Source organism: Bombina bombina, chromosome 2 (genome assembly GCF_027579735.1).
Source record: "Bombina bombina isolate aBomBom1 chromosome 2, aBomBom1.pri, whole genome shotgun sequence".
NCBI lineage: Eukaryota > Metazoa > Chordata > Amphibia > Anura > Bombinatoridae > Bombina > Bombina bombina.
The window spans coordinates 583649668-583671738 of record NC_069500.1 but is presented as its reverse complement, the minus strand read 5'-3'; the positions used below and the strand labels follow the sequence as shown (position 1 = coordinate 583671738).

General features: G+C 37.5%; 1 protein-coding gene across 4 annotated transcripts in view; it reads left to right on the top strand.

The window, feature by feature from the left end:
• The window catches only part of VPS13A (vacuolar protein sorting 13 homolog A), a 767672-nt gene that overhangs the window by 617412 nt on the left and 128189 nt on the right, over positions 1 to 22071 (top strand). For all 4 annotated transcript variants that reach the window (XM_053702484.1, XM_053702483.1, XM_053702481.1 and 1 more), the window contains exons 58-62: positions 2203 to 2272; positions 8356 to 8464; positions 8759 to 8872; positions 9562 to 9707; positions 21822 to 21903. In XM_053702484.1, the coding sequence (XP_053558459.1) occupies positions 2203 to 2272; positions 8356 to 8464; positions 8759 to 8872; positions 9562 to 9707; positions 21822 to 21903 (521 nt within the window). The remainder of the gene's footprint in view (positions 1 to 2202; positions 2273 to 8355; positions 8465 to 8758; positions 8873 to 9561; positions 9708 to 21821; positions 21904 to 22071) is intronic.

The window sequence follows — 22071 nt, the reverse complement described above, 5'->3', positions numbered from 1 at the left end:
GGTGAGATTGGAAACGCCAAACGGAAGCTTGTCTCGGATTGGATATCTGGGATATCTTATCGGATTGACCCTGGGAAGTTTCATTTTTAACAGCCAAAATGCCTTCTGGCTGTAATTCTCGCATCACAACCCCGGAGGGCAGCATGACAACAACACAGCAATACATTTTAATAATTTCTAACATTTAAACATATTTCTTTAAATGTGTAATAAATGCCATAATTTCCTTACATTAATAAGTTATATGTTCATTTGTACTGGGCTAGATCACAATATTTCTTCTGATTATTTTAATATGAAATATAGTATGTTTTTAACATTATATTATATCAAAGCAATTATACTGCTAATTATTCCAAAAATTATAGCATTTAAAAATCCTGATATATATATTAATACAAATACAGCCTATTTCACATTCAGTGTACTTCTTCCTGAATATATAAATTGATGCCCATGACCAATTGTTGTCTGCAACACAAATAAATAATTGTTAGAAATCATTAAACATTCATATATGTATTTGCAATGTTTATCAATCTCAGCAAATATTTATCTAATATGAACACTATATGTCACTGCTTCTTAGGTCCACAAATTTCGGTTTCTGTGGTTCTCCTTTGCCTTGTCCCCTTGGGGATTTTCGGCTGGTTTCCCCTTCATTTGTGAGGGGTGAGTGGTGGAGGACCGTCTGTTGGGCGACGGTGTCTCTTGGTGGACTGTTGGCTCAGTCAAGTCCGTTCCGCGGTCTCTAGTTTGGCTCTGGACTAGCTGCGAGTCAGTGCCACTGGGGCTTTTCCTTTATAGTTTTTCTCGGCTTTGGCCGAAGCGGGATTTTTTATTGGGTAGAGGTTCAGGCCTGTTGTCCTCAGTATGGGCCACCTTATTGTACCCTCCCGTCTTGGCATACAGTGTCCTCTATAGCTTGGGTATTGTTTTCCCAAAAGTAATGAATGCAGCTGTGGACTCTTTCCATTTAAGAAGAAAAACATGAATTATGCTTACCTGATAATTTCCTTTTCTTCTGATGGAAAGAGTCCACAGCTCCCCACCCGTAATTTTATGTGGGACGTCCTTATATTCTTCTGGCACCTTTTCACCCTGATATTTCTTCTACTGTTCCTTGTTCCTCGGCAGAATGACTGGGGGATGAGGGGAGTGGGAGGAGTATTTAAGCCTTTGGCTGGGTTGTCATTGCCTCCTCCTGGTGGCCAGGTCCTTATTTCCCAAAAGTAATGAATGCAGCTGTGTACTCTTTACATCAGAAGAAAAGGAAATTATCAGGTAAGCATAATTTTACTTCTCTCTGCTTTCTCTCTCTCTCCTCTATTAACTTTTGCCTTTATTTTTATATCTTCTTTCTGTCCATTCTCTCTCTCCCTTCTTTTCTCTCTATATCTTTCACCATTCTTTTTCCTCTCTTTTCATTCTCCTTCTTTCTCCAATCTACCTCACCTCTTTCTTCCTTTTTTTTTTACTCTTCATTTTCTCTCTTTCTACTTTTTCACTCTACTCTTTCAGTGAAATTCAAAGCAATTCATATTCAGATTTATTTTGTTAATTTTTTGCATTTTGTTTTGTGTCGAGGGGCCTCACATTTGAGTCTAAGGCCTCACTAACTCAAGAGCCTTAGCTTGTTCTTAATACGCAAATAAAGGTAAATGTAATTGGGAAAAAGAATTGGGTGATTAACTCCTGAATAAATGTATCCATTTATATAAATATCTCTTAATAATCTCAGATATTTTTTTTCCCTTTTCAATCTTTGAGAATCATTTGTCTAGCTGCAAGGATTATTATGTAAATAAGTTTTGTATTAAGGTTCTCTCCATCAAGTAGGAAAAGTATATTAATTCTAGATAAAGTTACATCAAGTTTTAAAACTGCTTTAAGCCAAGCACCAGCAAAACTACATTGTGAACAAACATTATGAATATTCTTCTGAAATGTATTTATAATACTCATAGTTAAATAGTAATTAAAAATAAGCTTAATATGGGATTCACACCAAGAAACGGATGGAGAGACATTGGAAAGTCTCTTGAGCCTATTTGCCTAGTTACATATTTCAACTGTCTTTTAATAGAGTTATTTTTTGCTTGCCAATATTTCCTTGAATACAGAATCTAGAAAAATTAATATCTTATCCTATAAAGGATGAAACATTTGAAAACTCATCTCTATTTTTTTAAAATTTTACAGAACCAAAGCCCTTCACTGATGTCAGTATTGTTATGAGGTCTGCTGGGCATTCGGAAATAACACGATTTAAGTAAGTGGATTTATATTCAGCTAAGACCAAGGTATTAGGGTACATCATACAGGTGTGTGTGTATATATATATATATATATATATATATATATATAGTGTGTATATTTTTTTTTATATATATATATATATATATATATATATATGTATGTATGTATGTATGTGCTGATTTCCGGCATTATAAGTCCTACAACTCTGCACTCAGCCTGGCCAGACAAGTCTATTTTTTCTCCCTTGTGTCATCTCATGCATCCAACCCCAGAAAGCTGTTCTCATCCTTTAACTCTCTTCTACGTCTGCCTACACCCCCGCCCCCTACCAACCTCACTGCTCAGATTATTGCTGATTACTTCAAAAATAAAATTGACAACATTAGAAAAGATATCTGCACCTCACACCCTTCAAACCCAGCAATCCTACCCACCCCTTCTATTAACAAAACTCTATGCTACTTCCCTCCTGTAACAGAGGAAGAAGTCTCTGGCTCATCTCACAACCTGTCCACTTCACCCTATTCCTTCACGACTTCTTCCCTCTCTCTCTGCTTCACTAACCCCTACCCTATCTCATCTCTTTAACCAATCTCTCACCCCTGGCACATTTCCAGATACTTTCAAGTATGCATCAATCATACCAATCCTAAAAAAGCCCTCTCTTGACCCCTCCACGCCTTCTAACTATCGACCGGTCTCCTTACTTCCCTTTGCTTCAAAATTATTGGAATGACTGGTCTATAATCGGCTAACTCAATTTCTCACAATTAACTCCTTACTTGATCCACTACAATCTGGTTTCCGCTCTAAACACTCAACAGAAACTACTCTTGCTAAAGTAACAAATTACCTGTTATCAGCTAAAGCAAAAGGCCACTACTCCTTACTAATTCTTCTTGACCTATCCGCTGCTTTTGACACAGTCGACCATCCTCTCCTCCTAAAAATACTAAATTTATTTGGCCTCTTAGACATCCTCTCCTGGTTTGCCTCATATCTCTCAAACCGCTCTTTTTCAGTTTCCTTTAACAACATATCTTGTGATCCTATGCCTCTCTCAGTTGGAGTACCGCAAGGCTCTCTCTTGGGCCCCTTGCTTTGCTCTCTCTATACATCCTCCCTTGGAAAACTCATAGCCTCTTTTGGATTTCAGTACCACTTATACGCTAATGATACCCAAATCTATCTTTCCTCTCCTGATATCTTTCCCTATTTACTCAACCAGATTTCTAACTGCCTCTCTGCAATTTACTCTTGGATGTCTTCACACTACCTCCAACTCAATCTGTCCAGTCTGTCGAGACATCCAACACCTGCTATTTCTCTGACGGTTGGAGACTCTATTCTCAACACCTTACCCCAGGTCTGCTTTCTTGGGGTCACACTAGACTCAGAGCTCACATTCAACCCACATATACAATCACTTACCAAATCCTGCCGTTCACACCTACGCAACATTTCCAGAATTCGTCCCTTCCTTACTCAAAAAAACTACAAAGATACTTATTCATTCCCTCATTTTGTCACGCATTAATTATTACAATCTACACCTAAATGGCCATCCAAAACACCGCCTCTCCTCCCTCCAATCTATTATGAATGCTTCTGCTAGACTCATCCACCTAAGTCGCCGATCTACATCAGCTGCTCTGCCAGTCTCTACACTGGCTCCCCATACACTCCAGAATACAATTTAAAGTATTAACCCTAACTTACAAAGCACTAAACAGTCTAACTCCCAACTATATATCCTCTCTCATCATGAAATATTCCCCATCCCGTCTTCTTCGATCAACCTCTGACCTACGTCTCTCCACTCCTGTTATCTCTACTTCCCACTGGATTACTTCAATCAAAGTGTAACGTCTGAAGGAAGTAACAATGCAATATGATATTGAACTATTTCACCTTAAGGGCGCTATCACATTGAACCCAATAAAAGGTCGGTACTAGGACCAGCAAAAATGAAGCCGGATGAAGCCCTAGACCAGTATCCAGTAAGGGTGAAACGCGCGTAGCTGTGAGAGATTCAAACTGAGGGCTGCAGCTGAGCCCTCATGAAACGCCAGAATAACGGAAAGTGAAGACCAGACAAGTTAAGCGGTTGTGAGTAAGGTACACTCGTTGAGGGCTGGATAAGCAAGGAATTTGAAGACAAGTGAGTAACTTCACATATATGAAATCGGGACATACTGCAATCAAGGTAATATTGTTCTGTTATTTAAGTTGCCAGAGATAGCCTAACGAGGTGAGCGGAAGCAAAGCTTTACAAGCCATAATTCCTTGAGGCATCGCAAAGTCATAAATTGCACTGGAACTGAACATACTATTTTTACAAGAGTTTTGCAGTTGTTGAATAAACATCTTATCCAACTCCTAGAATGTCAAATAGCCTTCTCATGTAATACCGCATACTACCTTAACACAAGCAGAGTACAAGCCCCTTTAATGGTCTCAAATGTTGCAACTTCAATCAAAGTGTAACGTCTGAAGGAAGTAAATTGGATACACATTATCCTTCATGGACATACTTACAGCATATAAATATTGGCCAATATTAACTTTATAAGTGGGCCCACGCTCGTGCTTTAAATATATTTCAAAACCGGTTCTTTATTTTTCTTGATGTTATTTCAGCATATAAACATATTGCAAATGTGATTTCTTTTTATGTTGTTATTTACAAAGATTTATGTGGAGTATATACATAATTGTGAGTAATTATGCATAGAATTTTGTGGAGTTTAAAGGGACATTGCCCTCTATATGAATAACTAGTTCATTGGTGATTTTTTCCTAGATTCTGGTGCTGGATATAGGGAACTTTAAGTGTGGGGATTACTTTCCCATACACTCTTGTTTAAGTATTGTATATATATATATATATATATATATAGACACACACTATCAGTCAAAAGTTTTAAATCACTTCTAAATTTCCATTTTTCTTTTTAAATTTGAGCAAGACTAGGGAATAATCTGAACTATTCCAAAACTGAGCAGTAAACTGTCAGGGGTTACAAGAAACACGCTTAGGTTACCAAAGGTAAGACTACTGAAAACTGAAAGAAGATCTTATGGACTGATGAATATAAATTTGAAACCTTTGGTTCATCACAAAAGGTTTTTGTACGCCATTGAGTAGGCAATGGATGTTTCCTAATTGAGTGACACCAGCTGTCAAACTTGAAGAAAGGATGATGGTCTGGGGCTCTTTTGCTGGATCCAGAGTTGGTCAGGCGTTCATCCTACACCAAGATAATGTTTGGGATGAATTAGAGAGAAGGATGAAAGCAAAGCAACCTACAAGTGCAACACATTTGTGGGAACTTCTACAACAATGTTGGGAAGAACATTCTGAAAACAATATTTGGTTTCCTTTATTTCAAATAATGCCATGATTGTTTTTGACTGCAAAATGTGGCTATTTTGCTTATTTAAAAATGTAGGTTAAATATTCTTTAAAATAATATTTCCATGATTTCTTTTATTAGTTCCAGTTGTTTATTTGTTTTATGCTTTAAAGGGCCACTCAACGCAGTAGAAGTGCATAATTAACTAGTACATAATTAAAAGACAATGCAATAGCACTTACTCTGAATTTCAAATAAGTAGTAGATTTTTTTCTAACAAATTAATTTTTTCTCCCATTTTCTGGCCCCCTGTATCATGTGACAGACTTCACCCAATCACTAGTATACGTATACCCTGTGAGCTTGTGCACATGCTCAGTAGGATCTTGTTCCTCAAAAAGTGTGAATATAAAAAGACTGTGCAGAATTTGATAATAGAAGTAAATTGGAAACTGTCTTAAAACTGCATGTTCTGTCTGAATGTCCCCTGAAACATTAAAGGGACAGTCAACACCAGAATTTTTGTTGTTTTAAAAGAAAGATAATTCCCCAGTTTTGCTTAACCAACACGGTTATATTAATATACATTTTACCTCTGTAATTACCTTGTATCTAAGCCTCTGCAGACTGCCCCCTTATTTCAGTTCTTTTGACAGACTTGTATTTTAGCCAATCAGTGCTCACCCCTCGGTAAATTCACGTACATGTGCTCATTGTTATCTATATGAAACACGTGAACTACCGTAATGCCCTCTTTTAAAACAGCAAAACTGTCAAATGTAGAGGCGGCCTTCAAGGTCTAAGAAATTAGCATATGAACCTCCTAGGTTTAGCTTTCAACTAAGAATACCAATAGAATAAAGCAAAATTGTTGATTAAAGTAAATTGTAAAGTTGTTTAAAATTACATGCCCTATTTGAATCATGAAAGGTTTTTTTTTGGACTTGACTGTCCCTTTAAACTGTAAATTTCAATAAAAGCTGAAAAAATGGAGGTGCTCTAAAACTTTTGACTTCTAGTTTATGTGTGTTATCCTCTAAAACCTGTCACTTTGCACAGCTCTACTATTAGATTGGTGCACACTACTTTAAATATCTAAAGAAAAGTACTTAATCTATTAATATTAATATTAGTTTAGTAATGATAATTACATGGACATAAAACCCAATTTTCCATTCATAATTAAACCATATCATTCAACTTTAAACAAAACTCTTTACTTTTATAAGATTTGCTTAATTCTCTTGGTATCCTTTGTTGAGACTGCAGCAAGGTACTACTGGGAGCTAGCTGAACATATCAGATGAGCCAATTACAAGAGGAATATAGAGGTGCATCCATCAATCAGCTGCTAGGTCCCAGTAGTGCATTGCTGCTCCTGGGCCTATGTAGCCATTTTTTTTACAAAGGCAAAGGATTCCAAGAGAAGGAAGCAAATTAGACAAAGTAAAATATGAAGTTATTTAAAATTGCATGATGTGTCTGAATCATGAAAGAAACATTCTGTGTTTTTTTGTACCTTTAAATAGATATACCTATTTTAAGACAAATTGGTTATTCCATTTATGTTAAGACAAGTATTAAGCCTTAAAAATCAATTTAAAGGAAACAAATAAATACTGACCAATTTGGTCAGTATTTTTTTGCATTTTCTTTAAATTTCATTGGTGCATTCATTTGGATATTTGTTTTAATTTACAAAAAAAACGAAAATCCGTTTTTTGGGTACAAATGTACATTTGTCCGAAAACTAATGCACGTCTAGAAAATAACATTATTATAAATAAAAATTTCACATAGTTTTTTTTGCATGTGCAGTGTAGTTTTATTATACAATTTCTAATGTGCACCTTTAATCATTTCTTTCTTGCAAAAATTCTATACAATTTTTTTTCATAGTATAGGATTTATGCAGAACAATTTTGTTATGAGTATTTTTATTTCAGTATCTAATTATACAATGTTTAGATTGTGACTTTTTTGTGAACTTTATTGTAATGTATGCATTGCCTTCATATACTTAGTGATGGTAAATCCTAGCATTTTAAAAACGCTAGGATTTATCCACGCTAAAAATAAATGCCACCTTAAAGGGACATGCCACCCACATTTTTTCTTTTATGATTTAGAAAGAGAATGCAATTTTAAACATCTTTCTAATTTACTTATATTATCTAATTTGTTTTATTCTCTTGATATTCTTCGATTGAAAGCATATCTAGATATGCTCACTAGCTGCTGATTGGTTGCTGCACATAGAAGCATCGTGTGATTGGCTCACCATGTGCATTGCTTTTTCTTCAACTAAGGATATTTAAAAAATGAAGCAAAATATATAATGGAAGTAAATTGTAATGTTGTTTAAATTTCTATTCTCTATCTGATTCATGAAAGAAAGATTTTGGGTTTAGTGGCCCTTTAAGTCATGAGTTTTAAGAAATGTATGTTCAAGTACCTTTTCTTTACTTTTCTTAAAACTCGTGACCTAAGGTTGCATACACTGGTAAATCCTAGCATTTTTTAAACTCTTACAATCACTTTAAATGCATAGAACACCCCTTTGCAAGACACATTGTTCTCAAGGTAAAAACTGCCTTTATAGAATTAGGACAGGGGCTTCATAGTACTGATAAGATTTCTTATACAATCTCACAAGCTAATACTTATTTTGAGGTGCTTACCAGTTTGAACACAGATACCAAATTTCTGCCAAGCATGTTTATGTTTGTACTCCTAATAGGTATTTCAAAGTTTTGATTCAAGAAATGGATCTGCGGATAGACCTTGGGTTTTTGTATGCTCTTGCTGACCTTTTTGCACAAAGTGGGGACTTACCTAAAGATCAAGAGGTAAGAAAGGTGTAATCTGTTCTAACTTGCTTTCCCATAGGTAACTTTATTTATATGCCATGCTGCCTTTCTGACTGTACCTATGGACTGTGAGCTTGTATGAATATCAATATGAACTGTCATTATAGCTATAGTGTAGTAGTATGATTATGATTATTTAGCAAGAGTCCTTTTGTTCTGGCGGACCAGGAAATCAGTGAAAAGAATAAACATAAAAATTATACTCATTTAATAAAACAAACCTGCATTATTCATTCCAATAAAAACGTTATTGTAAACTCTCTATTTTAATAGGTTGAGCTTTTCAAAAAAGATGTGGAATCTCTTCAAACGAAACTAAGCACAGTGTCATCAACAGACACTTCTCAAATCAGTCTATATGAGCATTTTCATATTTCGCCAATAAAGGTACGTAACATTATTTGCCAGTATTACTTCCTCTACTCTCACTAATGCCTCCTTCACAGCTTCTTTATGCTCATCTCATTTTTTGTGTTCTGATTTTTTTTTTTAGATATTTCAGTGTTTTAATATCTCTGTATCTTCGTGTTTCCATATCCCTTGAGCCTTTATATGATTTATCATATAGAGCAATAGTATTGAAACATTTTGCTTTGTGACATTTTGTAAGCTCAAGTGGCACTAGATTGTGTGTTGTTCAATTAATAGAAAATATAATTCTTATTGTTTATGGTTCAAAGGCAAATGAGTTAAGGGTGCTGTATAATGCAGTACTAGACATACGGTAACTATTCTTGATAGGATACAGAACAAAATATTCCAAAGGTTTTGTCCTCCTGGAATCCTTAGCTTAGCTCCTTGTGATGTCATTTAGGTTGTGTTAAAAAGTTCTGGTGTCTGTACCACAGGAAGAAGATAGCACAATGGTTGAAAATTAAGGAACTGTAAAAAAAGGGATGTATATTGCCTTAGAGTACCAGTGTTTCCTGACATTTGTCCATTTTGTATGCATATTATATCTTTTTATTCATATATTTTGTATGCATATACTTTATTATTTATTAAAAACATTGCATTCCTTTTCTTCAACAACTGTAAATTCTGATTTAATTTATTTCCATTCATTTTATATTTAGCTGCATTTAAGCTTTTCTCTAAGTACTGGAGGAGATGATTGTAATAAAGAACAGAGAGAAACAGAACTGATTCCTGTTCAGTCTTTGAACCTTCTGCTAAAGAGTATTGGTGCCACGCTGACGGATGCCCAGGATGTGGTCTTTAAGTATGTATAGTTTGTCCATTTTTGTACTCTTTGTGCAACAGTCATATTAATCACTCATGCAGGTCAGTTACATTATCCTATCTACAGAGTATGTAGGCATTTCCTGACTAGTAGCTGTCAATAGAAGTATTGCACATACCCTATGTAAGTCCTGATAGTTTATTGCATGATGTTTTTTATGTATCTGAATTAGTTTATACAACATATGCCCCTGTGTGACATGATTATATATTTAACACTTCATACAATTTCATCAGCTTTAACGATAGACGTACTCTTGACCACGCTCACATATTAAAACAACACCTCTCCTATTACATCACTAGCTTTGTTGTTCTGCTGTTTGGTACATGGGTGTACATAGCAAGTGTTCCAGAACGTCTCTTAAAGGGACACTAAACCCAATTTTTTTCTTTCCTGATTCAGGTAGAGAATACAATTTTAAACAACATTCCAATTTACTTCTATTATCTAATTTGCTTCATTCTTTAGATATAATTTGTTTAAGAAATAGTGTTGCACATGGGTGAGCCAATCACATGAGGCTTCTATGTGCAGCCACCAATCAGCAGCTACTAAGCCTATCTAGATATGCTTTTCAGGAAAGGATAACAAGAGAATGAAGCACATTAGATAATAGAAGTAAATTAGAAAGTTGTTTAAAATTGCATGTTCTTTCTAAATCATGAAAGAAAAATTTTGGGTTTCATGTCCCTTTAAGCTACAGGGGTTTAATTAACTTGATTTTAGTATTGTAGCATTATAATATGCGTTGTTATAATTACATCAAAGTTAAAATGATATAAATTGATTTATATAGCTTATCCTCAGTTTCAGCAGTTGTTTCGCCAACAAATCTGCTCACGAATGCCAGTTAAAGGGAAATGACACTTTAAAAAATGTCTTTCACAATTCAGATAGAGCAGGCAGTTGTGAACAACTTTCTAATTTACTTCTATTATAAATTGTTCTTTGTTCTCTTGTCATCTTTTGTTAAAAAATGGTGACGTGTGCTTAGGAACTGGCCCATTTCTGGTGCACTGCATGGCAGCAGTTTTGCTAGAATGTTAACAATCTGCAAGAGCACTTGATGAGAGCACTATTTTCTGCAATGTAGTGCTCTAGATGCATACCTAGGTATTTCTTCGACACAGAATATAACAAAGCAAATTTGATAACAGAAGTAAATTAAAAACATAATTTAAGCTTACCTGATAAATTTATTTCTCTTGTAGTGTAGTCAGTCCACGGGTCATCCATTACTTATGGAATATATCTCTCCCTAACAGGAAGCTGCAAGAGGATCACCCAGCAGAGCTGCTATATAGCTCCTCCCCTCACATGTCATATTCAGTCATTCGACCAAAGCAGACGAGAAAGGAGAAACCATAGGGTGCAGTGGTGACTGGAGTTTAATTAAAATTTAGGTCTGCCTTAAAGACAGGGCGGGCCGTGGACTGACTACACTACAAGAGAAATAAATTTATCAGGTAAGCATAAATTATGTTTTCTCTTGTTAAGTGTAGTCAGTCCACGGGTCATCCATTACTTATGGAATACCAATACCAAAGCTAAAGTACACGGATGAAGGGAGGGACAAGGCAGGAACATTAAACAGAAGGAACCACTGCCTGAAGTACCTTTCTCCCAAAAATAGCCTCCGAAGAAGCAAAAGTGTCAAATTTGTAAAATTTTGAAAAGGTGTGAAGCGAAGACCAAGTCACAGCCTTGTAAATCTGTTCAACAGAGGCCTCATTTTTAAAGGCCCAGGTGGAAGCCACAGCTCTAGTAGAATGAGCTGTAATCCTTTCAGGAGGCTGCTGTCCAGCAGTCTCATAGGCTAAACGTATTATGCTACGAAGCCAAAAAGAGAGAGAGGTAGCCGAAGCCTTTTGACCTCTTCTCTGTCCAGAGTAAACGACAAACAGGGAAGAAGTTTGACGAAAATCTTTAGTTGCCTGCAAATAGAACTTCAGGGCACGGACTACGTCCAAATTATGCAAAAGTCGTTCCTTCTTTGAAGAAGGGTTAGGACACAGTGATGGAACAACAATCTCTTGATTGATATTCCTGTTAGTAACTACCTTAGGTAAGAACCCAGGTTTAGTACGCAGAACTACCTTGTCTGAATGAAAAATTAGATAAGGAGAATCACAATGTAAGGCAGATAACTCAGAGACTCTTCGAGCCGAGGAAATAGCCATCAAAAACAAAACCTTCCAGGATAACAGCTTGATATCAATGGAATGAAGGGGTTCAAATGGAACGCCTTGAAGAACATTAAGAACTAAGTTTAAGCTCCACGGCGGAGCAACAGTCTTAAACACAGGCTTAATCCTAGTTAAAGCCTGACAAAAAGCCTGAACGTCTGGATCTTCAGCCAGACGTTTGTGTAGAAGAATAGACAGAGCAGAAATCTGTCCCTTTAACGAACTAGCAGATAAGCCCTTTTCTAAACTATCTTGTAGAAAGGACAATATCCTAGGAATCCTAACCTTACTCCATGAGTAACTCTTGGATTCGCACCAATATAAATATTTACGCCATATCTTATGGTAAATTTTTCTGGTAACAGGCTTCCTAGCCTGTATTAAGGTATCAATAACCGACTCCGAGAAGCCACGCTTTGATAGAATCAAGCGTTCAATCTCCATGCAGTCAGCCTCAGAGAAATTAGATTTGGATGTTTGAAAGGACCCTGAATTAGAAGGTCCTGTCTCAGAGGCAGAGACCACGGTGGACAGGACGACATGTCCACTAGGTCTGCATACCAGGTCCTGCGTGGCCACGCAGGCGCTATCAGAATCACCGAAGCTCTCTCCTGTTTGATCTTGGCAATCAAACGAGGAAGCATCGGGAATGGTGGAAACACATAAGCCATGTTGAAGACCCAAGGGGCTGTCAGAGCATCTATCAGCACCGCTCCCGGGTCCCTGGACCTGGATCCGTAACAAGGAAGCTTGGCGTTCTGGCGAGACACCATGAGATCCAGATCTGGTTTGCCCCAACGAAGAATCAGTTGAGCAAAGACCTCCGGATGAAGTTCCCACTCCCCCGGATGAAAAGTCTGGCGACTTAGAAAATCCGCCTCCCAGTTCTCTACGCCTGGGATGTAAATCGCTGACAGGTGGCAAGAGTGAGACTCTGCCCAGCGAATTATCTTTGAGACTTCCAACATCGCTAGGGAACTTCTGGTTCCCCCTTGATGGTTGATGTAAGCCACAGTCGTGATGTTTTCCGACTGAAATCTGATGAACCTCAGAGTTGCTAACTGAGGCCAAGCTAGGAGAGCATTGAATATTGCTCTTAATTCCAGAATATTTATTGGAAGGAGTTTCTCCTCCTGAGTCCATAATCCCTGAGCTTTCAGGGAGTTCCAGACTGCGCCCCAGCCTAGAAGGCTGGCGTCTGTTGTTACAATCATCCAATCTGGCCTGCGAAAGGTCATCCCCTTGGACAGATGTGGCCGAGAGAGCCACCATAGAAGAGAATCTCTGGTCTCTTGATCCAGACTTAGTAGGGGGGACAAATCTGAGTAATCCCCGTACCACTGACTTAGCATGCACAATTGCAGCGGTCTGAGATGCAGGCGCGCAAATGGTACTATGTCCATTGCCGCTACCATTAAGCCGATTACTTCCATGCACTGAGCTACTGACGGGTGTGGAATGGAATGAAGGACACGGCAAGCATTTAGAAGTTTTGATAACCTGGCCTCTGTCAGGTAAATTTTCATCTCTACAGAATCTATAAGAGTCCCTAGAAAGGGAACTCTTGTAAGTGGTAATAGAGAACTTTTTTCCACGTTCACCTTCCACCCATGCGACCTCAGAAATGCCAGAACTATCTCTGTATGAGACTTGGCAGTTTGAAAACTTGACGCTTGTATCAGAATGTCGTCTAGGTACGGAGTCACCGCTATGCCTCGCGGTCTTAGTACCGCCAGAAGTGAGCCCAGAACTTTTGTAAAGATTCTTGGAGCCGTAGCTAATCCGAAGGGAAGAGCTACAAACTGGTAATGCCTGTCTAGGAAAGCAAATCTTAGGTACCGATAATGATCCTTGTGAATCGGTATGTGAAGGTAGGCATCCTTTAAATCCACTGTGGTCATGTACTGACCCTTTTGGATCATGGGAAGGATGGTTCGAATAGTTTCCATTTTGAATGATGGAACTCTTAGAAATTTGTTTAGGATTTTTAAGTCCAAGATTGGTCTGAAGGTTCCCTCTTTCTTGGGAACCACAAATAGATTTGAATAGAATCCCTGCCCGTGTTCCGTCCGCGGAACTGGGTGGATCACCCCCATTAGTAAAAGGTCTTGTACACAGCGTAGAAACGCCTCTTTCTTTATTTGGTTTGCTGATAACCTTGAAAGATGAAATCTCCCTCGTGGAGAAGTTTTGAAGTCCAGGAGATATCCCTGAGATATGATCTCCAACGCCCAGGGATCCTGGACATCTCTTGCCCAAGCCTGGGCGAAGAGAGAAAGTCTGCCCCCCACTAGATCCGTTTCCGTATAGGGGGCCCTCTCTTCATGCTGTCTTGGAGGCAGCAGCAGGTTTCTTGGCCTGCTTGCCCTTGTTCCAGGACTGGTTAACTTTCCAGCCCTGCCTGTAACAAGCAACAGCTCCTTCCTGTTTTGGAGCGGAGGAAGTTGATGCTGCTCCAGCCTTGAAGTTACGAAAGGCACGAAAATTAGACTGTTTGGCCTTTGATTTGGCCCTGTCCTGAGGAAGGGAGTGCCCCTTACCTCCCGTAATGTCAGCTATAATTTCTTTCAAGCCGGGCCCGAATAAGGTCTGCCCTTTGAAAGGAATATTAAGCAATTTAGATTTAGAAGTCACGTCAGCTGACCAGGATTTAAGCCATAGCGCTCTGCGCGCTTGGATGGCGAATCCGGAGTTCTTAGCCGTAAGTTTGGTTAAATGTACGACGGCATCATAAACAAATGCGTTAGCTAGCTTAAGTGCTTTAAGCTTGTTCATAATTTCATCCAATGGAGCTGTGCGAATGGCCTCTTCCAGAGACTCAAACCAGAATGCCGCCGCAGCAGTGACAGGCGCAATGCATGCAAGGGGCTGTAAGATAAAACCTTGTTGAACAAACATTTTCTTAAGGTAACCCTCTAATTTCTTATCCATTGGATCTGAAAAGGCACAACTATCCTCCACCGGGATAGTGGTACGCTTAGCTAAAGTAGAAACTGCTCCCTCCACCTTAGTGACCGTCTGCCATAAGTCTCGTGTGGTGGCGTCTATAGGAAACATTTTCCTAAATATGGGAGGAGGGGAAAAGGGCACACCAGGTCTATCCCACTCCTTGCTAATAATCTCTGTAAGCCTTTTAGGTATAGGAAACACGTCAGTACACACCGGTACCGCATAGTATCTATCCAACCTACATAATTTTTCTGGAATTGCAACCGTGTTACAATCATTCAGAGCCGCTAATACCTCCCCTAGCAATATGCGGAGGTTCTCAAGCTTAAATTTAAAATTAGAAATCTCTGAATCCAGTCTCCCTGGATCAGATCCGTCACCCACAGAATGAAGCTCTCCGTCTTCACGTTCTGCAAACTGTGACGCAGTATCTGACATGGCTCTCACCTCATCCGCGCGCTCTGTCCTTAACCCAGAGCTATCGCGCTTGCCTCTTAATTCTGGCAATTTAGATAATACTTCTGTCATAACAGTAGCCATGTCTTGCAAAGTGATTTGTAAGGGCCTCCCTGATGTACTTGGCGCCACAAAATCACGCACCTCCTGAGTGGGAGGCGAAGGTACTGACACGTGAGGAGAGTTAGTCGGCATAACTTCCCCCTCGTTGTCTGGTGATAATTTCTTTACATGTAAAGATTGACTTTTATTTAAAGTAGCATCAATGCAATTAGTACACAAATTTCTATTGGGCTCCACATTGGCCTTTAAACATAGTGAACAAAGAGATTCATCTGTGTCAGACATGTTTAAACAGACTAGCAATGAGACTAGCAAGCTTGGAAATACTTTTCTAAATAAATTTACAAGCAATATAAAAAACGCTACTGTGCCTTTAAGAAGCACAAAAAGCTGTCACAGTTGAAATAACAATGAACCAAAATAGTTATAGCAACCAATTTTTCACAGTAAATGTATTAAGTTAGCAAAGGATTGCACCCACCAGCAAATGGATGATTAACCCCTTAATACCCAAAAACGGATTAACAATTTAATAATTAACGTTTTTATCACAGTCAAAACACACTGTCACAGGTCTGCTGTGACTGATTACCTCCCTCAAAATGAATTTTGAAGACCCCTGAGCTCTCTAGAGACGATCTGGATCATGGAGGATGAAGTAGGAAGATTGTGACTGAATTTTTACTGCGCAAAAAAGCGCTAAAATAGGCCCCTCCCACTCATATTACAACAGTGGGGAAGCTCAGAAAACTGTTTCTATGCAGAAAACAAAGATGGCCATGTGGTAAAAATCATGCCCCAATAAGTTTTATCACCAAGTACCTCACAAAAAACGATTAACATGCCAGTAAACGTTTTAAACATACATTTGAAAAGTTATGAAGTGTTATTAATAAGCCTGCTACCAGTCGCTTTTACTGCAGTTAAGGCTCAGACATTACTTCAGTATTAACAGTATTTTCAGAGTCAATTCCATTCCTTAGAGAAATACATTCAGTGTACACACACTCATCAGCCTAATACCAGTCGCTATCACTGCATTTAAGGCTGAACTTACTTTACATTGGTATCAGCAGTATTTTCTCAGTCAATTCCATTCCTCAGAAAAATAATTACTGCACATACCTCATTTGCAGGGGGGCCCTGCATGCTATTCCCCTTCTCTGAAGTTACCTCACTCCTCAGATGAGAACAGCCAGTGGATCTTAGTTACGTCTGCTAAGATCATAGAAAACGCAGGCAGATTCTTCTTCTAATGCTGCCTGAGAACAAACAACACACTCCGGTGCCATTTAAAATAACAAACTTTTGATTGTAGAAATAAACTAAGTTAAAAAACACCACAGACCTCTCACAGCGACCTATCTAGTTAGGCTGCAAGAGAATGACTGAATATGACATGTGAGGGGAGGAGCTATATAGCAGCTCTGCTGGGTGATCCTCTTGCAGCTTCCTGTTAGGAAGAGATATATTCCATAAGTAATGGATGACCCGTGGACTGACTACACTTAACAAGAGAAAACATTTTAAAAAATTGGATGCTCTGTCTGAATGTCTGAATCACAGAAGAAAAGGTTTAGGTTTCTTATCCCTTTAAAGAAACCTTGTGGCTAGAGTCATTTTTATGTATTAAAGTGACATTCATCAAACCCTGATAATGATTTGTGGTAGCAACTAGGCTACTTAAAAAATCACAATACATGGAATTAAAGAAATGACAATATTTTGTTTTTTCTTTACTTGAGCTCAAATGCTTTTGGTGTTAGAACTTTTAATGAAATTGAGTGGCCGAATATATTGTCAATTTGTTTCTAATAGATATTGTTTTAGTCTTTATTGGAACTGGAAAATATTATGAACTCTGATTCCAACAACATAATAACTAATGTCTGGGGTTTGTATTCCATTTGGCTAAAAACATCTTTGTGAATTTCATGTTTTTTCTCTCGTTCTCTTGTGAATGCAACTCGTGAGTAAATTTCCTTATAACTCTAAGAATAGGTAGGGACTCAAGTAGGGTTGCCACCTCAACCATGTTTTCCTGGACACGTATGAGTTACACATGCTGCAGGAAGCAATATGTTTTGTGTTTCTGGACAGCACTATTCACATTTCTCCCTGCAGCATGTATAACTCATAAGTGTCCAGGAAAACATGGCTGAGGTGGCAACCCTAGACTCAAACCCCTCCCATTCCTGCTAATTTCTCTCACTACTTTTTATGGGTGGAAATATTTGACCACAAAGGTGTAGTGGTTCCTGACAGAACAGCCCCATATGCTTACTTTTCATGTTTTAAACCATTCTCTTCTTGCTGTTAACCCTCTCCTTGCTCTACCTTGCAAATTGAGGGAAGCTGGCACCTTTACGTTTTTTTTTCTTCCTTTAGACACTTTTTTTGGTTCATAGACCAGTTTAGCTAGTATTTTCCTGGTCTTATGCTATTAAGTTGTGTTGTCCCAGGTCTGTTGATGCATTAGTTTACAGAGCAGAGCATGCTCATGAATGGTTACACTATGTGAACAGGCCATTCCAGTTTTGCTATGACCTCAGAAAGTAATCCTACTGCTCTGCATAGCCTCTTCTTTCTGTTTCAGTGTTTATTGTCTCTCCTGCTTCTGAGAGAAGTGAAATAGCTTGCATTATTTACATGACTTATGTTTTCCAGGAAGAGCAATATGATTTTTGTGAGATTTATATCTTTACAAGTAAATCACCCTCCTTAAAAAGTGTTCAGTAAATGACTTGTAAAAGGGGTAATCCTAGTTACTGTATTAGGGAGATTGGCCTGTTTTTTAAGAACTTAGGTCATTCTGATAGGATAATAGTATAATGCAGTTTTGTTTTTTTGTTTTTTGTTTGTTTTTTAATTTCAAAATCAGCTTTATTTGTAAAAAATAAATCAGTACAATACTGAGCATAATTACAGATATATAAGAGATATACATATCGTTGTTTGTACATACAAAATGTGACCGATATTAATTTCAATGTAAACATATATACATAAAGCTGAATAATAAACTAAAGCATATGAGTCAGAAAATCAAATAAATTATTATCCCAAACTTTACATTATATATTAACATTGTGTGAGTGAATTTAGTTGGCGTTGATACTCTTCAGATATGAAAATTTCCACATTATTTTCATCTGAATGTAAGAAGACTCTTGTTTATGTTTCAAGAAGGCATTTTCTTCTAGTTCTAATATTTGGTAAAATTTGCTATACCATAGGGCCAGTGTAGGTATTTCTTTCCTTTTTCCTTTTTTGGGCAATGAGGGACTTTATACTGCTACTTGCTATAAAGAATAATTTCTTTTTGTGAGTTGGGAGTTTATGGGGTATATTGTTAAGTAGCCACAACAATGGATCTAGTGGTAATTCAATATCTAACATTTTAGAAGTAGCTTTTATAATGCTTTCCCAACATGTTTGTATAGGAGGACATCTCCACCAAATATGTCCCATGGTTCCTATTGATTTTTTTGCATCTCCAACATTTATCGCTGGCTAAAGTGAATAGTTTGTTTATTCTTGAGGGTGTCAAATACCACCTTTGGATAATTTATAGAGTAGTCCCAATGATTTTGCTAGAGGAAGAGACCTTAGTTACATTAGAAAAGATACGGGTCATATCAAATTGTGTAATTTCTATATTGAGGTCGTCAGACCAGCGGTCTATGAAGTATGGGGTATGTCCTGGGGGAGTGGATTGTAAAAGTTAGTATACCTGGGAGGTGGTTCGTCTGATAGGGGTAGAAGATTTGCATAGAGATTTGTATGGTGTCATGGGGTGTAATACATTTTTCCTATCTGAGTGCTTTAGGATATAAGAGTGGCATTGGTTTAGTAGCATCCAGTTCAAGAACATGGGGAGACCATTTTCAATCAGACTATTTAGGGAAAAGCTTGGTTTATCATAATTGCTCGAAGGAGCGTCTTGTGTTGTGATTTCCCCCAGTCTTGTCCTGGTGTAAAGTCTGTGTTGTCAGTCAAAGATGTTAGTGGAGAGAATCTGGATGACAGGAGGGGGATTTCTATTAATATTTTATCCAAAATCTTGTATGTTTCCTGAATTGTCAAGGTATTTTTTATTTTCTGTGTTAATACTGAGTTAGCTTGCCAGCAAAAGGATCCTAGGTGCGTTGTATTCGTAATGTCTTGTTCTAATCTTACCCATTTTTAATGTGTGTAGTTTACACACATTACTGTGGCTTTCCTATAGTTTTTTAAATTGGGTACACCCAAACCCCCAGCTTTAATTGATATGCACATAAGATGTTTGTTTATTCTCGCTTTACGTTTATCCCGAATAAATTTGAACATCCTATTTTGAAGATTCGATACATAATTATTGGTGAGGGATCGGGAGGGTCTGAAAAATGTATAACGCTCTCGGAAGAACATTCATTTTGATTGAATTTATCCTACCTAGCCATGATATATTTTTTGATCTCCAAGAGGACATATCTGCTATTAAAGTATTTTGAAGAGCTATATAATTAGCTTTAAATAAATCTTGAGTTTTGGATGTGAGATGAATACCTAAATATTTCAATTAAGAGGTTTGGATACGAAATGGGCTCTTGTTAGAAATTTGAGTCAAAAGATTGTCGTTGCATTGTACAGCTAGGAGTTCTGATTTTGTTTTCTTAAAGTGAATGTAAACTCTGTCTGCATTGTAAATACAGCATTAAAATTGAAGTTAAAATACCTGCACTTTAATTCATCATTTTTTTTAATAAATTTGTAATTACCGATTATTTTTGGTTTATATCGTTGCGATCGTACTTTTTATCCTCCACCCGCCATCTTGGATTATTGATTGACATTGTAGGCTTGATCTTGTCAACCAATAATTGAATCCACCACGGGGGGACCAAACCCCTTTTGTTAACATCATGCGTCTGTATTGCGCTTGCGTAAGAAAGCTGTTCTAACAATGATATGACGCGCGTGCACATTTCGCGCATGCGCTATTTAAAATTTGTTGGACTAAGTAATTGATTCATCATCTTTTGGAGCGCTAGGTAAGTATCAATGTAATGCTGCTGTACTGTATGAATGTATTCATTCATTGAATGCTATGTTGCTAGACATCTGCATCAGCGTTTAACGCATGTGCGGTCGTTCTCATAGCCGGGAGCGCGCATTGCCTCTATGTAAACAGCGGGTGGGACCGCTGTATACGTAAGACTGAATAAAAATCAGGAAGTTGCGGGTGGGAGGAGCTGGTCCATAAAACGGACGAAGATTGGTAATATAAATATAATATTTATTTTACATTTTTTTAAAAAAATAAAGTGGCGGTTTGATTACTATACTAACAAGCAATTAAGACCTACTTTCAAAGGAGAGAAACTTGGCATTCACTTTAATTAAATAATTTGAGGCCATCTGAAATGTATCTAATTCATACAACAAAGGGGGGATAGATGAGACTGGGTTGGTTAAACAAAATAGGTGTTGTTTGCATATAATAATAGTTTATGGCTAGTGTCTAATATTTGTATACCCTGAATGTCTTTGCGGAATCGCACATTAGCAGCAAGAGCTTCCACTACACATGCAAAAAGTAATGGCGACAGGGGACAGATGGGGAAGTGTACAGCGCCATTGTCTTAGAAATGAAATAATCTCCTAATTGAAATTAGTTTAGAATTTGGCGTAAAAAGTGCCAGCAGACACGGTCAAACGCCTTTTCCGTGTCAGCTAACACTATCACGGTTGGGATTTGTGAAGATTGGGCCTGATGTATTAGATGGATTGCTCTGACCATATTATCTAGTATAATGCAGTTTTATAGCTGTTTCACTTGTTTGCTTCATTGTAAATATCATTTGGTAAAAAGGCAAATATGTTTCTCTACATAAATGCCTTCCAATACCCAGCAGCATGATATAACACGAGTAAGATGATAACAGATTACTGTTCATGATGTATCAATGTATTCACACTTAATAATATATGACATTAAAGGCCTGCTCAGATACACCATTATCTGTGTTTTGCCCTATCTCCTGGTGCAGTCCGGTTTTTCATTTCTCATCAAACAGATTTATGCTTGTGTATATATATATCAGCTGCATCCTGTCAGAAAAGGGAGGAGTACACACAGGGTATATGGTACTCTGAAGACTGCTAGAAAAGGTTCAACAAACTACTTAGTGACATGAAACCCCCAAAAATTATTTCATGATTCAGAAAAAAGAAAACAAATTTAAAAAAAGTTTCCAAGTTACTTCTAGTATCAATTTGTTTATTCTTCTGGTATCCTTTGTCGAAGGAGCAGAAATGTGCTCTTAGCAGCTATATGAACACATCAAGTGAGCCAATGACAATATGCATATATGCCCCTTTCATATCCAGATCTGGAGCCCTTTTAAATAAAATTATATCAATCTGATAAAATTATATTTTCCATTTTTTACAGGCTGGCCTTTTTTGAACTTGATAATCAGTTTTGTACGACTCAACAGTTGCAGAGAGAAGTCGTCAGACATTATTCAAAACAAGTTAGTAGTTGTATGATGATAAATGTCCTTCATGTTAATGAAACATTTGTGTAAGTCTTATTAGATGTATTATTCCAAAGCTATGAATGTTAAATGAGATATAGATTTGTCATCATCTTTTAAAAATAAGTTTATTGTAAAATCTTCAATGAAGAATAGAGTAAATTT